The 15,000-nt window shown below is 33.6% G+C and overlaps 1 protein-coding gene across 3 annotated transcripts in view; it reads right to left on the reverse strand.

Moving 5' to 3' along the window:
• The window catches only part of LOC124950935, a 26,711-nt gene extending 22,808 nt beyond the window's left edge, over positions 1 to 3,903 (reverse strand). The window contains exon 1 of one of the 3 annotated variants that reach the window (XM_047498458.1): positions 2,160 to 3,903. In XM_047498458.1, the coding sequence (XP_047354414.1) occupies positions 2,160 to 2,295 (136 nt within the window). In that variant the 5' untranslated portion in view covers positions 2,296 to 3,903. The remainder of the gene's footprint in view (positions 1 to 2,159) is intronic. The other 2 variants (XM_047498457.1, XM_047498459.1) reach the window with 2 other exon arrangements.
• Between the last annotated feature and the right edge of the window lie 11,097 nt (positions 3,904 to 15,000).

Below are 15,000 nucleotides of genomic sequence, written 5' to 3' on the forward strand. Positions count from 1 at the left end.
GAAGAAAAAAGAGAAAGATGAAAAAATCAAAATCAAAGGACGAACGGTAAATAATCGATATTCGTTCTCTCGCACCTTCTAACGAATTTCTAATGGATTTACGCGAGTTTTGCTCAGATCTTTTTCTTTCTCTCTTTTTTCTTTCTTCTTCTCTCTATGAAAAATGCGCGGCGTAACATATTCTACAGGTTCTACGTGTTTTTCAATGTTTCACGTTTCTCGTAACTCTACGATTGACAGACATAATGTAATCGATATGTTTGATCGATTAACATATATCTCGTTTTTATCAAATCGTCCAATAAAATTTAATCTTTTAAAATAGATAATACGATGTATAATAATTTTAATTAAACGCAAAATTATATTCTTAAGATAATAATGAAATTATTGAGATTTTTAATTTGAAATGATATTTCACGATTTATAATGCTTGTATACACACATATTTATATATACTTATATAAGTAAGTAGGATGAATAATCTTGGTAACGTCGATCGTGTCAGGATGAGATTATTATTTGACTGTGTTAAAAAGAGTTCATTGAACCGACTTGTCGAGAAGAACAAAAAAGGAAAAAAAAAAGAAAAGAAAAGAAAAGAAAAGAAACAAAGAACAGAAAAAAGATAAAAGAAATGAGCGTGGTCAAGATCACAACGAAACAAACGCAAATCATTACGAAAATTTTCATCGTTCGAAGTCTTGTCAATCAAGGAAGAATTCGGGAGTCGTCGTAGTAGTTAGTTAAGAAGATAACATTTAGACTATATTATAATAGCGAAATATCCACGTAGACGTTTCAATCTTAATACCTACTTGGAAATGGACCGAACAGGATTTTTTGAACGTGACTCATGCTGGACGTTGACCGCCATATTCAGGTGTGAACAGACTATTTGCCAATATCGTGCAAGCTAATTCGACATTGCTTGCGTCGAAATTTTACCTTGAACGATCTCAATGTCATATGTATCTCATACTCTCGTTCAATATCTTATGTTTCTTTTCCTTTTTTTTTCTTTTTCTTTTTCTTGTCTCTTTCCTTCCTTCCTACATTTTTTCTTCTATAACGCGAAAGACGACAAACGCGTATATTATGAAATCATCTAACGACAAATATCAATGGATTAATTAATTTAGTTAAATAGTTATAATATAATTTGTCTAAAATATATATATATATATATACATATTAATAAATTTGTAAAAATTAAAATACATTAAATTATAAAACACCATTCAATAGGATTTTTCTTTTTCCTTCTTTTTCCTTGTTAAATTAACATCGCATAAATTAATCTTTACGCATTTTAGAAGGATTTTAGATAGATATATGATATTACCGAGAATGAAGTTATATCGAGAATGAAAGAAAACCTATTTGGAATCGTTAAACTCGCGAACTCGTCTCGTTTGAGAATCACACGCCTCGAGAATCGTTACGCGCAACAACCACGTGTTGCACCTCGCCGGAGAGAATCGACCTACACACGCGGCATGCACATATCCATCCCACACAACTAACTTACATACGTACATAAATCGCTTACGTATTTCCTCGATGTCGTTGATCTTTCTCTTTCTATCTCTTTCTTTCTTTTTCCTTCTTTTTTTTTTTTCTATCCTTTCTCTCTTTCTCTATCTCTCTTCTCTCGTTTGTTTGTTTTGTTTTTTTGTTTTTTTTTTTTTTGTTTTTTTTTTTCTTACAATTAATTAAACAACTACAAACCCAATATTCAAGAGAAAACAATTTATTGAATAAATATATTCTTCTTCATTTTCTTCCTATGAGATTTTTATGTACAAAATTTCTACGTGAAAGAAAATTTGAACAGTCTTCGTTTGACCTATCGTTACAATTCATATAATATATAGAATTCGTGGGATATATTTGATCGACAAAGAAATAGAAAAAAAAAAAAGAGAGATAAAAGAGATATCAAAAATAAGAAACATGATGACGAGTTTAGACACGTCGTCGATGTTCTTTCTTGTCTCTCTCTCTCTCTCTCTTTTTCTCGCTCTCCCGCTTTCATTTGATTTCTTTTTCGTCTCTTTTCGTTTGTTCCATTCTCGTTTATGAAATATTAATTCTATTAAGAAAGATATAATATATTCTCCAATATTGGATTAGTCTTTGAAATGCATAGAACTCACGATTCCTTGATGAGTGACGAAACGATCTGCTCCGTAGGACCTGTTGCAATGCCATGTAGAGAGCCATCATAATTTGGAGTTGTTGATTTGATAACTCCTGATCCTCTTCGATTGGTTGCACGAACGGTATCGCCATCTTCTTTTTTTTTCTTTTTTCTTTTTAATTTCTTCTTGTTATTTATTTATAATAGAACTTTTCTTTAGAACTCCTCTAAACCTTTTCAATGCTGAATGTCTTCTCCCTTTCACTCTCTTTCTCTCTCTCTCTCTCTCTGTCTCTTTCTCTCGCTCTTTCTTTCTTTTTTTTCTCTTCCCCTCAATATTATACTTCTCAAATGAGCGCTGACACGAAGCAAACAAACTGTAAAACGATAAGGATAATAATTAACGATATCCGAGCCAAAAAGTGTATGTCTTTCGTAAACTCTTTTCCCTTATTAAGAGACAGACGTCTCTCACTCTTTTCGTCCGTCTTACTCAAATTCGACGTCTGAAACGTCCGTAAGGTGGATCCTCAAATGGATCACTTTCCATAGGTGCTGGGATTTAACACGGCGAGATAGAAAAGAAAGTGTCTCTCTCTCTCTCTCTCTCTCTCTCTCTCTCGCTCTCTCTTTCTGTATCGTTAATTCTCTTCTTTTATATTTATCACGCACGATGAATTTGCAAGCATGAATGTCTATAAATCACGGTGCGACAAAATTTTTGCCGATTAATTCTCTCTTTCTCTCTGTTTATCTTATATGTACGGCACGCGCGTTAGCGCGTAACCGTGAAACGTACACACGACTTCCTTCTATTTTCTTTGAGTGTGTATCTTCTTTATAGCAATAGTAACGAGCGAGCATAAGACGAACGAGACAAGAGGAAACAACGGGAACCAACGATAATTCGTTGTTGCACGATACACAAGATGTGAAAAAAAAAAAACTCACGATACCCGTAACGGAGAAGGCTCGACGTTAAAAACTCTCAGTTATCTTTCTTTATATGAGCGTCTCTTTTTGCGACTGCACTCCAAGGGACGTAGGATTGATCTACTATTTGCACCAACACGCGCACAAGTCAACAAGATAGTTAGCTAGTAACTGTCTCTTCCTTTCTCTTTCTCTTCTCTCTCTCTCTCTTTCTTTCTCTCTCTTTCTCTTCGTCGGTGTCGTTGATCGAAGAAGAAAAAAAAAACTACTTGTCCTTCTTCCTCTCCTACTCCTCTCTCTCTCTCTCTCTCTCTCTCTCGCCCTCTCTCTCTCTCTCTCTCTCTCTCTCGCCCTCTCGCTCACGTTCTTTTTCTGTCTTTTTTTTTTTTTCGTCTTTTTTACTTTTCTCTAGATCAAGACTCGTTTTTTCACGTCTTCGTAAAATTCACACGCGTTTTTTTTTTTTTTCAACGAACAAACAACTGCGCACACGTATCGTCGTACCGCAATTTACTATGAATCATAAATTTTTTTTTATATGTATATATACATATATATATTTGTTTATATATATATATATACATATATATATATATATATATGTACGTATATACTCTACAGTAGAGAACTACGATGTTACGGTAGAAAAAAAAAAAAACGAAACGGTCTCGAGAAACACGAAATATCGTATCCGATTGTACGAACGTCGTCTACTATTGGGGTTGTGATGGATGAAGCACGAGATCTCGACTGAGCCTGAGTAACTTCAAACGCGTCTACTCTCCTCGAGGTCTGGCGGTGTAATGATTCTGTGCTTTCGTTTCGCAGCAACTTCGGCGGCCGCACGTTTCCCTCTATCCCCACCATTCGTACGCGCGAACTCGTGCGCGCGCAACCGCGTGACCGAGCAAACGAATGGTGGGGAGACATAAGCGAGCGTACAGTGGCGGGAGACACCCTCCCTTCGACAACCTTCCCTCCTCCTCCCCCTACTACACACCGCTTCTTCGTCATCCTCCTCGTCGTCCCTCCGGAGCAAGTCTTGCGTATTCGTGTGCGTGTGGTGCAAGCTTCCCCCTTTCCCCTTTCCTCCCACTCTTCGTCGTCGTCGTCGTCGTCGTCGTCGTCGTCGTCGTCGTCGTCCTCCTCCTCCTCCTCCTCCTCCTTCTTCTTCTCCTCCTCCACCTCCACCTCCTTCTTTCTCGAGAGATGCACGCGTTCGCAACGTTGTAAATTTACCGGTTAGGGTCAAGCGGGCTAAAGACGACTACGAAAATCCAAAGAGTGGGAGAGGGAGAGTTTGAGTGGGGGCAGGGGGGCGGGAGAGAGAGAGAAAGAGAGAAAGAGAGATAGAGAGAGAGAGAATCTTGGATTTTCTTTTTTTCTTTCTTTTTCTCGTTTCGAACCAAACCAAACTCATTTCTTTTTTTTTCTTCTCTCTTTCTCTCCTCTCTCTCTCTCTCTCTCTCTCTCTTTCTCTTTTTCTCTCTTTCCTTTTTTGGTTTTTTCTTCTTTTTTCTTATTCTTTTTTTTTATTTTTTTGTTTCAACGTGCCCTACGAAGCGACTCCTTATCGATCTTTCATACATATTTTTTCTTTCTCTTTTCATTTTCTTGATTTCTTTCTTTTTTCCTCCTCTTTTTCCCTTTTCTTTCTTCCTCTTATCTCGAACGACGACGCATTGACTATGGTCGAAGAGAAACACGTTGAAGGAGAGAAAAGAGAGAGAGAAAGATGTATATATATATATATATACATATATATATATATATATAGAAAGAGAGAGAAAGAAAGAGAAAGAGAGAGTGACAGACTCGCGCGCACACAGATTTTGCACATTGGCGTACTGCCTCTATCTATCTCTCTCTCTCTCTCTCTCTCTCTCCATCTATCTCTCTTTTCCTCACTCTCCCTCTCTCTTTCTCTCTCTTCTCCTCCAACGCACTGGCGCGTTCCCGCGCACGCTTCTGAGCGCGCGTATGACACTCGTCGAACGTAACTGCGTAGTTTGCGAGAGGAGGGTAGCGCTACTCTCTTCGGACCGCCTTCCGAGGGTTTCTGGGACGCTTAGCTTTGTATATGTGTATGTGTATTTCTGTGTGTGTATATGTGTACGTGTATGTGCGTTTGTGTGTTTGTGTGTGTGTTTGTATCGTACGATGTATCTCTACACACGTTATCTTTGACGTTCCTACTTCGATACTTTAACAGCCTTGAAAATCTAATCGAAATATATTACGGACATATATAAGCATATATGTAATATGCACGTATATGTAATATAATTTTTAATTATTTATTAAAAAAATTACAATAGACTCGTTGAATTTATTTGAACGTTTCAACGCATCATTATTTAAGGCGATAATGTAACAAGTGATAATATTATCATTCTTCCTTATCGTACTCGATTATCGCTCATTACTCTCCGATAATAGATCATGATTTTCAGTCGATTAAGTTTTCTTTCTTTTCCTTTTTTTTTTTTTTTATGCAACTCTCCGTTGTAATTCGTCGGAGAAGAAGAGGGGAAGAAAACGAAAGAGAGAGAGAGAGAGAGAAGAAAAAAATGGCCGAACGAAGAAATAATGCAACGACAAATAATTAATTTTACGATCGAAATCATTTCTACAATGATTTGCGAGGACGATCATATCATCGAGGATCAATCATTCATTGTCTAGCGATTGTTATTCGCATAAATGACGATTTTCATTTATTATTTTATTTCATCCCAATATTCACCCTGTCTTTAACGTTTACAAATTAATGGAGAAATAATTCAGAAGTGAAAAGAGAGATGCGATTGTTCATCATTGTAAGTCGCATAAATCAGAAAAGGGTATATATTCAAACAACGATATCTCCTTTTATCGCGCATACATTGATTACATAATACAAAGTGTACATGAATAAATTTGGACGGAGTAAGAGGGTGTAGGTGAGGGTGGAAATGGAGTGACGAGGGTGAGAAGAAAGAAAAAAAAGAAAAAGAAAATGAGAAAAAGAGAAAAAGAGAGGGGAAAAAAAAAGAAAAATGGTGAAACTCCAACAACGTCTCTCGGAAACGTTTAAGTTCGATCTAAAATACGATGAAACGGTAATAAAACTGGTTTTCCGCGACAAAGTAAGCGTACTCGGGTATGTATGCATCGATCTCGGTTTCTATAGCGTCGTGTAACGACCCACTTGAATCAATCGGCTGGTACTAGACGCATTCACTCGTTTCTATGTATTTGTGCCTCTAATACACATAGTATCTAGCTAGCTAGACACGTAGAGATAAATGCACATACCTATGTGTCTATAAATATATATATATATATACATTTTTATATTATATATACATGTGTGTATATATATATATATATATATATATATATATATATATATATATGTATGCTCATGTATACGTATGCACGTATGTCGTCGACGGCGACACAGCGAGAGTAGAGAGTAGATTAATGGCGAGAGAAGAGCAGAGAAACATTGTCATTGAATATCGGTCGAAGGGAATTAAAGGCCAGGTGAATCTTGATAGATCGAGAGAATAATGTTAAACAAAAATAATATTACCATTATAAGTCAATGATAACTGGATTTCGATAATCTCTCTCTCTCTCTCTCTTTCTCTCTCTTTCTTTCTCTCTCTCTCTCTCTCTCTCTCTCTCTCTCTCTCTCTTTCTGTTTCGTTTGACTATCGATTCTAATACGAATCTTTTTCTGTCTTCCTTTTTGTTTAAATTATCTGTAAAATATATAATATTTATTTTCTTTTTTATATTTAATAAATTCCAAATCGTATCGAACGATTCAATTGTTTTATAATATAGATATATGTTATTATATTTATAAAAAAAAAATAAATAAATATTTATTTATTTCTCTTCTATCGTTTCCTTTTAATATGTCTCGAGATGTTTATACTTGTAAAAGATGATATCGATAAAACTGAAGGGATCAGTTTATCTTTAAATTTCTAATAAATTTCTACTTTTTTTTTCTAGGAAACTTCTTCGATATTTATCTTTCGTTTGATTATAACTGATAATGAAAATATTTTTCTCCTGACACATATCTGTCTGCTACTGAATCATATCGTTGGTCGTATATCTTTCACAAACATATTATTCAACAATAGTTTTTAAACTACATTTGTTAAACGAAAACGCAAAGTTCTTATTATTTTTCTTTAATCTCTAAACGATCAAGGATATATTTATCTTATCGTCTCAAAATTAGTCAATCGATATAAAAATTTCAAAAGAATTACGTAACCCATCGAAATAGTTCTTCGACGTGAACTTCGATCGATGAAATTAAATGTATAAAACTTTGAGAATAATTCTTCATATAAAATTATCCATTAAGATTTATCCAATTTTTATCCTTTCATAATTGATGAAACAACGAGAAATTTCCTATTCCTCCAAAAAAAGAAAAAAAAAAAAAAAACAAAAAAAAAAACAAAAAAACAAAATAAAACAAAGAAAGAAAATTTATAACAAACGATACAGATACCAAAGAGAAGAAATTATAAAATTATAAGATTGGTATGAGAAAGAAATATAAAAAAAAAAAAAAAAAAGATTCTATCGGCGATAATCATTATCATGAATTCATTAATGATTACGAAGAATGATTCATTAAAAAAAAAAAAAAAAAAAGAACCTTCGAAGGGTTAAAATTTTTCTAAATCCATTGAATTAAATGTATTAACGATAATAAAAGAATTTTTCATGAAATAGAAAGAGAAATGAAACGTAAAATGAAACACTTTCGTCCCTTCGAGGACATATTAAAATCGTTTTTTTCTTTCTTTTTTTCTTTTTTTTATTTTCAAAGACGATGGAAGGGTGGGAATGGACGGAAGGGGAGGGTGGAGAGGGGAAGGGGGAAGGGTTGTTACGTTCCACATTGGTTTCGGTCCGGTAACGGTGAGATTTAAAACCGGTAGCACAGTACGCGTGGAACCGAGTGTGTATATTTTTAGAACGACCACCGTGGTCGCGTGGGCGGTTGGTTGCTGGTCACCGGTCCAGGAACTCGTGTTACTTTGTTTCGAGCTTATGCACTCTCATCGCCGCGATCATCTTGTCGAGAAAGGCACAGGAAAGACGTCTCCCTCCTTTCCCTTCCGCTTCCCCATCCGTTTCTCCTCTCTCTCTCTCTCTCTCTCTCTCTCTCTCTCTCTCTTTCTCTCTTCCTTCTTCTCTAACCCCTTAAATTTTTCTTACTCTCTTCGCTTGATATGAAACGTCGACGCGAAGTGTCTTGTAAAACGGGGGATTAAAATCGTCGAAAAGGTCTAAGCGGTAAAAAAATATTAATAAAGAATAATCCTACGAAAGAACGAATTATTATTTATCCTAGGTTTCTTTTACGTCCATGTGTATGTCCGTGCGTGTATGTGTGTGTGTGTGTGTGTGTGTGTGCGTGTGTGTGCGTGCACGCGTACGTACATTATCTTTTTCTCTTTTTTATTAATTTATTAATTTTATTTTATTTTTTGTTTTATTTATTTTTTTTTCAAATAAATAAATAATTTGCTCTTCTCCATCCGCGTCAACGAGATCCCTCTATTTCCCTTTTTTCTTTCTTAACGAGAAACGAAAATCGTACGATATCGTACGATATTCTCGTACGATGACTCCTTTACAACTAAACGATTAGATAAGAATCTAATTTGTTATATGTGGTACGTGTCCGTATATTTTACGATCATTATGAGACAATCCATTTTCAATTGCACACCGTATATGTAGTAGATACGTGGAATAAGGATTTAATCTTAACATAATTGAGGATAATTAATCGATCTTCTTTCGTCGATCGGATATTATTTATTTTGTAAACAATTGAGGTGAAAAAGATAACAACGATGTATTTTTTAATCGTTCAATTATCGGAAATTCAATTATCGATGAAATTATCACACGTCCGTTACTGATGAATATTATTATCTGAAGCGACACGCATTCTGGTCTCTCGATTAGTTATGAGACGACACTGTGTACGTTTTTTTCTTTTTTCTTTCTTTTTTTTTTTCTTTTAGATCAAATAATACTAAGAAAAGTATTATTTATTTGGTGACTAAATATTATGTTACTGTATCATTTAAATTATATAATATTTTATATACATATATGTATGTATATATATATATTATTTAATTAAATATAAAATATATATTCGACAATTCCGAGATAAATTATTAATCGATCTAATAGATTCGATCTCATATACGATCTCTATAAAAAAAAAAAAAAAAAAAAAAAAAAAAGAAAAAAATCGAAATGATTAGAATAACGTTAACATTAAATAACAAGATCGAACTAACCTCGAGGGTACTAACTCGAAACGCACGAGAAAATGGAACATTACGAAAGGTGAGTAAACTTGTCTGCGTCGTTGACGATGTCACGAATTGGGTCCCTTATCAATTTTATCGGCTCGATTCGTACGTTCACCCTTTCGATCGGCGGTTCATCGAACGTGATTCGAGTACGAAATTGTTTATACGATTTGGTCTTCATTTCATCAATGTTAAAAATTTAATGACTCTCCGTAGGTAACGATGAATAGAAAGAAAACAAAGAGAGGAGGGGAGGTAGAGAGAAAGAGAGGGAGGGGAGGGGAGGGGGAAGGGAAAGGGGGAAAGGAAGAGAATCTATCGACGAAAACAGGAAACGGAAATTCGAAATGGATCATTTCTTTTTTCCTTGTTCTTTTTTTTTAGGTGCCAAAGTACTACTAACTAACTAGGTAAATAACGCATATTATAGGAAGATAGAAATAAAAGAAAAAATAAAAATATGTTTTCTCACGACAAAAAGTAAAAAAGGGGGAAGGAAATGATCGAGTGCGACCTTCACTGTGAAATCCACGACGGAAGTACGACACAAGGAGTTTTATAATAAAGATAATGGTAACGTAGCGATACCAAGCATTCGTCAGCTTACGATAAGGAATTAGAAAATTCTCGACGACTTTGTAACTCTGTCATCGTTAACTGTCAGACATTATCATTTTATTTTCTTTTGATTCGTTACTATCGATATTATTCTAATATCTATCCTATATACGGAGAATAAGAGAGAGAGAGAGAGAGAGAGAGAGAGAGAGAAAGAGAGAGAGAGAGAGAGAGAGAAAGAGAGAGATACATAATTGATAATCGGTCGATCTCGAAAGTCCGAACGATACACGTCGATTTTTCTAATAATAAAGCGATAATGGGGATCCATGGGGGATACGTAAAACGCGGTTGCGACCACGTTTTCGCGATAGATAACGAAAGAAAAATGGCGGCTAGACATCGAAATTCGATTACCGTCGTGCGCGCTTACAGTGCATCGCGGTGCATAAACAGTGCTTCTTATCGCTGATAAACTGCAAACTATGTGTGAGTATATATATATATATATATATATATATATATGAGTATATGGGAGAAAGAGAAAAAGAAAATGGTCAAAAGAGGAAGAGGGGAGAGAGAGAGAGAGAGAGAGAGAGAGAGAGAGAGAGAGAGAGAGAGAGAGAGAGAGAGAGAGAGAGAGTTTAATGATAAAGCTTCGTGTAAACATCTGAAAATACGCACACTTGTAAAGCTAAGTAAAGAATGACCACATACAGATTTATCATATACGGCTACTAGGACAAAAACTAATATCTGTAATTTGATATTTTCTTCCAGGCGTTCGTTGTTCGCTTCGAGAAGTTAGGAGGAGAGTTCGTTCGTAGAAGTCACGAACCCTTCGAGGTAAAGAAAGAGAAAGAGAGAGAAAGAGAGAGAGAGAGAGAGAGAGAGAGAGAGAGAAATTGACTTACGTGTCCTCGCGAACTGATCATTTGCATCGTTAAATGAATCTCAATGTCAAAATAAACAAAACATTATATTAATATACTTATAAGATTTATTAATTATTAAAGATCGATACGATATCAACGAATTTTAAAATAACATATTTGAATAATAATACTGTTATAAATATATCTATAAATTACTATTTTATAAATGAAAAATTTGTAGATAATTATTGTTCAATAAAAACAAATTATTTAATAGTTTAATTAATTGACAAATGACGATATCTCTAATGTTATCGAAATAATTTATAGAAGGAAAATAAAGAACGCTGTTTGATTTCGTTAAAATCTATCGGAACAGGTTCTTCGTGGAAACATGTGCGCTCAGATACGTCGCGAGTTCGTCTCACAATCACGAACGTAAATTGTTATAATATCTACATACATAACTCTCTCTCTCTCTCTCTCTCTCTCTCTCTCTCTCTCACTCTTACTCTCTCTTTCTTTCTCTCTCGACGATAAAAGATTCGATAGTGTTTATCTAAAGAGATCCGAGGGAAACGTATTTTTATCGAACGTCACACCGTTTTCAAATAAGATATATTATTACGTCACTAAGTATGCATACAAAAGCATGTCATATGATTATGGATTTTAAATATGTCTGATAAGTAAAAAAATATGTACACAGTATAATAATATATGTACGTGTATTATGAAATTATCGAAAAGTTGGAATATCATTGCCTTTTCTTTTCATTTATTTTCTTTTTCTTTTTCTTTTTCTACTTTTTCGTCGAAAACATTTGAAATAAGAGAGAGGCGATACATACATAACATACGATATCGACGTACGTACATACATTTATATGCACGCATATGTATGCATCTATATAGTTGTTCTCTAAGAGCGAAATTTCGTGCAGCAAGCTAGCTTTGCTAGTTGTACTAGCCTGGCGCCGGTCTAGACGTCGGCACGGTCCCGTAACAATGGACGATCGTCTGCGGTCTCTGCAACAATGTCGCAAGCTTAACGCGCTACCTCTACCGGAGGACATACTCACGAACTGGAACGCGTACCTTTATTTATTTCTCCTTCCAATCGACCTTTCCTTACCCCACATTATTCTATTTTCTATTCTTTATCTATAGAGAGACTATTGAAAATGACAAATGACGGCTTAAAAAAAAAAAAAAGAAAGAAAAAAAAGGGGAAAAAAAAAAAAAAAATAAATAAATGAAGAAAAAAAAAGTATATTATTTATCTGTGCAATCCGATTCGATGTTACTGTTATAGCATATGCGTGAAGCAATAAATATCCCGATAGTTACGAAATCAAAATTTTGATTTATATGTTCCGCGTTTCTTTCAACTTTTCAATACGTACATACATTATGTACGTATTGAAAATGACGGACGTTCGTTAAAGCGGAAAATTTTCAAATCGATTATCATTATTTTGGATATAAATAAAAGGTAATATAAAGGTAATAGAAGAAAAGAGAGATAAATAAAAAAATTATATAAATAATAGAAAAAGGATATAAATAAATAAGACGAAAAAGTAAAAGGAAAGTAAGAAAGAAAGAGAGAAAATTTTTATATCAAATTTTATACAGAGTTATATTAAATTATTCGAGATAAAATAATCTATTAAATTACGATTTTATCTATATCATTAGTCGCGATCGTATTTAATTAATACGAGACAAACTATCTTATCGGATTATGATATCAGCGAATTTTCATTTGAAAGAACAAAAAGAAAAAAAGAAAAAAAAAAAAGAAAAGGAAGAAAAAGAATTGGCCATACAGCGATGTAACTCGCAAAAGGAAAAATGATGCATATGAAAAAACCGCAATATGTTTATCTTCGATTCATGCGGTCTATTTTCTTCTTTTGTTTTTCTATTCTTTTTCCGTGCGTTTCCCAGAGATTCACGGAAGACGACGACGAAAGTATGACTCATTGCAATTAATGGTTGCCTTCATGATGTTTGTTTTGATAAAGGAAATCGAATCGAACAGATTAAAAATATTCACTTTAATTGTAATTGTAAAAATTCGAATTTTAATTGACAAATAAAATTGACGTTGTAAAAATGTCAAATGTGAGGATCGAACAATTTAACACGAATAAAAAAGAATTAAAAAAGAATTAAAAAGGGATGAAAAGATCTTTCGTTGAAATAAATTTAAAAGTATTTTGTGACCAATATTGGTAACTCGTATGTGTGCGTTAGGGCGACTTCCTTCCTCGGTATTTAGGTCATACGATTTCTATGAATTTGCCATTCGTCGGAATCTTCGAATGTCATTTTTCAAGGTCGTTCAACTTTTACGATCGATTTTTTTCCCTTACTGCGTAGCAATAAGAAGACGTTGAATAACACGTCATCGATCGATTGTTGCATTATTCGTCCTTGATCGTACGGGAGAAACAAATATTTGCATGCAGTGGCAGTTTTATGCACAGGTGGTTAAGGCGGTCTCGCCTCGGGTCACGTAAGACATAGGTCCTTCCCACCTTTTTCACATAACACAAAATAACTATAAATTTATATTAATATATATATATATATATATATATATATATATATATATAATTAATTTTATTTAATTATACGATGCAAAAAAAATCCGAAATATAAAATTGTTGTACCTAAATATATTGATAACTAATATACGGTATTAATAAAATTTTGATAGATTATTTATCATTATTTCGTCATTTTCATCAACAGTTTAAAGGATATAATATATATTATCCATAGTTGATTTGTTTCAATGGGATTTCAAACATTTCTAATCTTTCTCGGTCTCCTTTAAAGGATAAATATGCGAATGTTTGCTTGGAAAAAGGAAGAATGTTAGTCGAAGATGTATGTGTGCCTATGTGTATATATGTGCGCATCAAGAATGAATGCAAGACAGAGAGAGAGAGAGAGAGAGAGAGAGAGAGAAAGAGAGAAATAGAGAGATAGAAGAAGGAAAAAGTATGTTGAACGCGAACGCACGACTCATGACTAAGCTCATGCAATTTCTCCTCTTTGCAGGTGCACGGACGTGCATTCTTTCGAGGACTATGGGGGCGTAATATGTAGGTATACGTAGACTAAGGAAGATAAGTATTAACTGTGAAGTATCATCAAGGTCTTTTAATGTGCGGATACCAACATTATAACGATAAGGATACTTTAAAGAACGATTGGATTTATTCCTTTATTTTAATCTCTCCTTCTCTCTCTCGTTTTATTTTCTTTCCTTTAACTCTCAATAAATCAATTATTTTTTTCAAGATAATTCAATTAAGAATTAATTTTTTATCGAACTTTTTTTTTCATAGAAAAATTTACTTTCGTTCGACGTATTCAATATATATTAATTATTTATTAACGTTTTAATTTTGTTAACAATAATTATTTTTAATAACGTCGTCAAAATAATAAAACAATCTTAACAAGGATGACAAAGAGAAGCATTCGTTATCGATCGAGAACGAGTAATATATATATATATATATATATATATATACGTTTAAATACACGTAAATAAATAAATATATATATGTACATACATAAACGGAGTTTTGTTAGCTATCTACTCGCGTGTTACGTTTTTTTTTTATGAATAATCGACAACGAACGTGATTTGAAAACTAAAAGGATTTCGTAGACCTCGTCATCGTATTTTTTACTATCTAAGTTTAAAATTTTCTTCGATAAGTTTGTGTTCCGTTGTTTCACATCGCGTTATAAAGCAAGATAAAAGAAAGAAAAGAAAAAAAGAAATGACAAAAAGAAGAGAAATAAAAAACAAACGATTGATTTATCTTGGTCGCTTTTCTTTTACTGATAAAAATCTTCTATATGCGTGACGCATTACTAGAGAAAAAGAAAATCAATTTGACAACGACGTAATAGAAGAAAATAATGCTTTTTCATTATAATGTTATAATATATAACAGGCCATGAAAAAAAGAAATAGTTCGTTCATGGTATCGTATATTCACGAAATATAATTTACAAGTTTACATGATTTATCGTTACAACCTAGTTCAGAATTATTATTATCGTTGTGATAACTTATTACCTAATCTTTCTATCTCTCTCTTTC

Source organism: Vespa velutina, chromosome 8, assembly GCF_912470025.1.
Source record: "Vespa velutina chromosome 8, iVesVel2.1, whole genome shotgun sequence".
NCBI classification, from domain to species: Eukaryota; Metazoa; Arthropoda; class Insecta; order Hymenoptera; family Vespidae; genus Vespa; species Vespa velutina.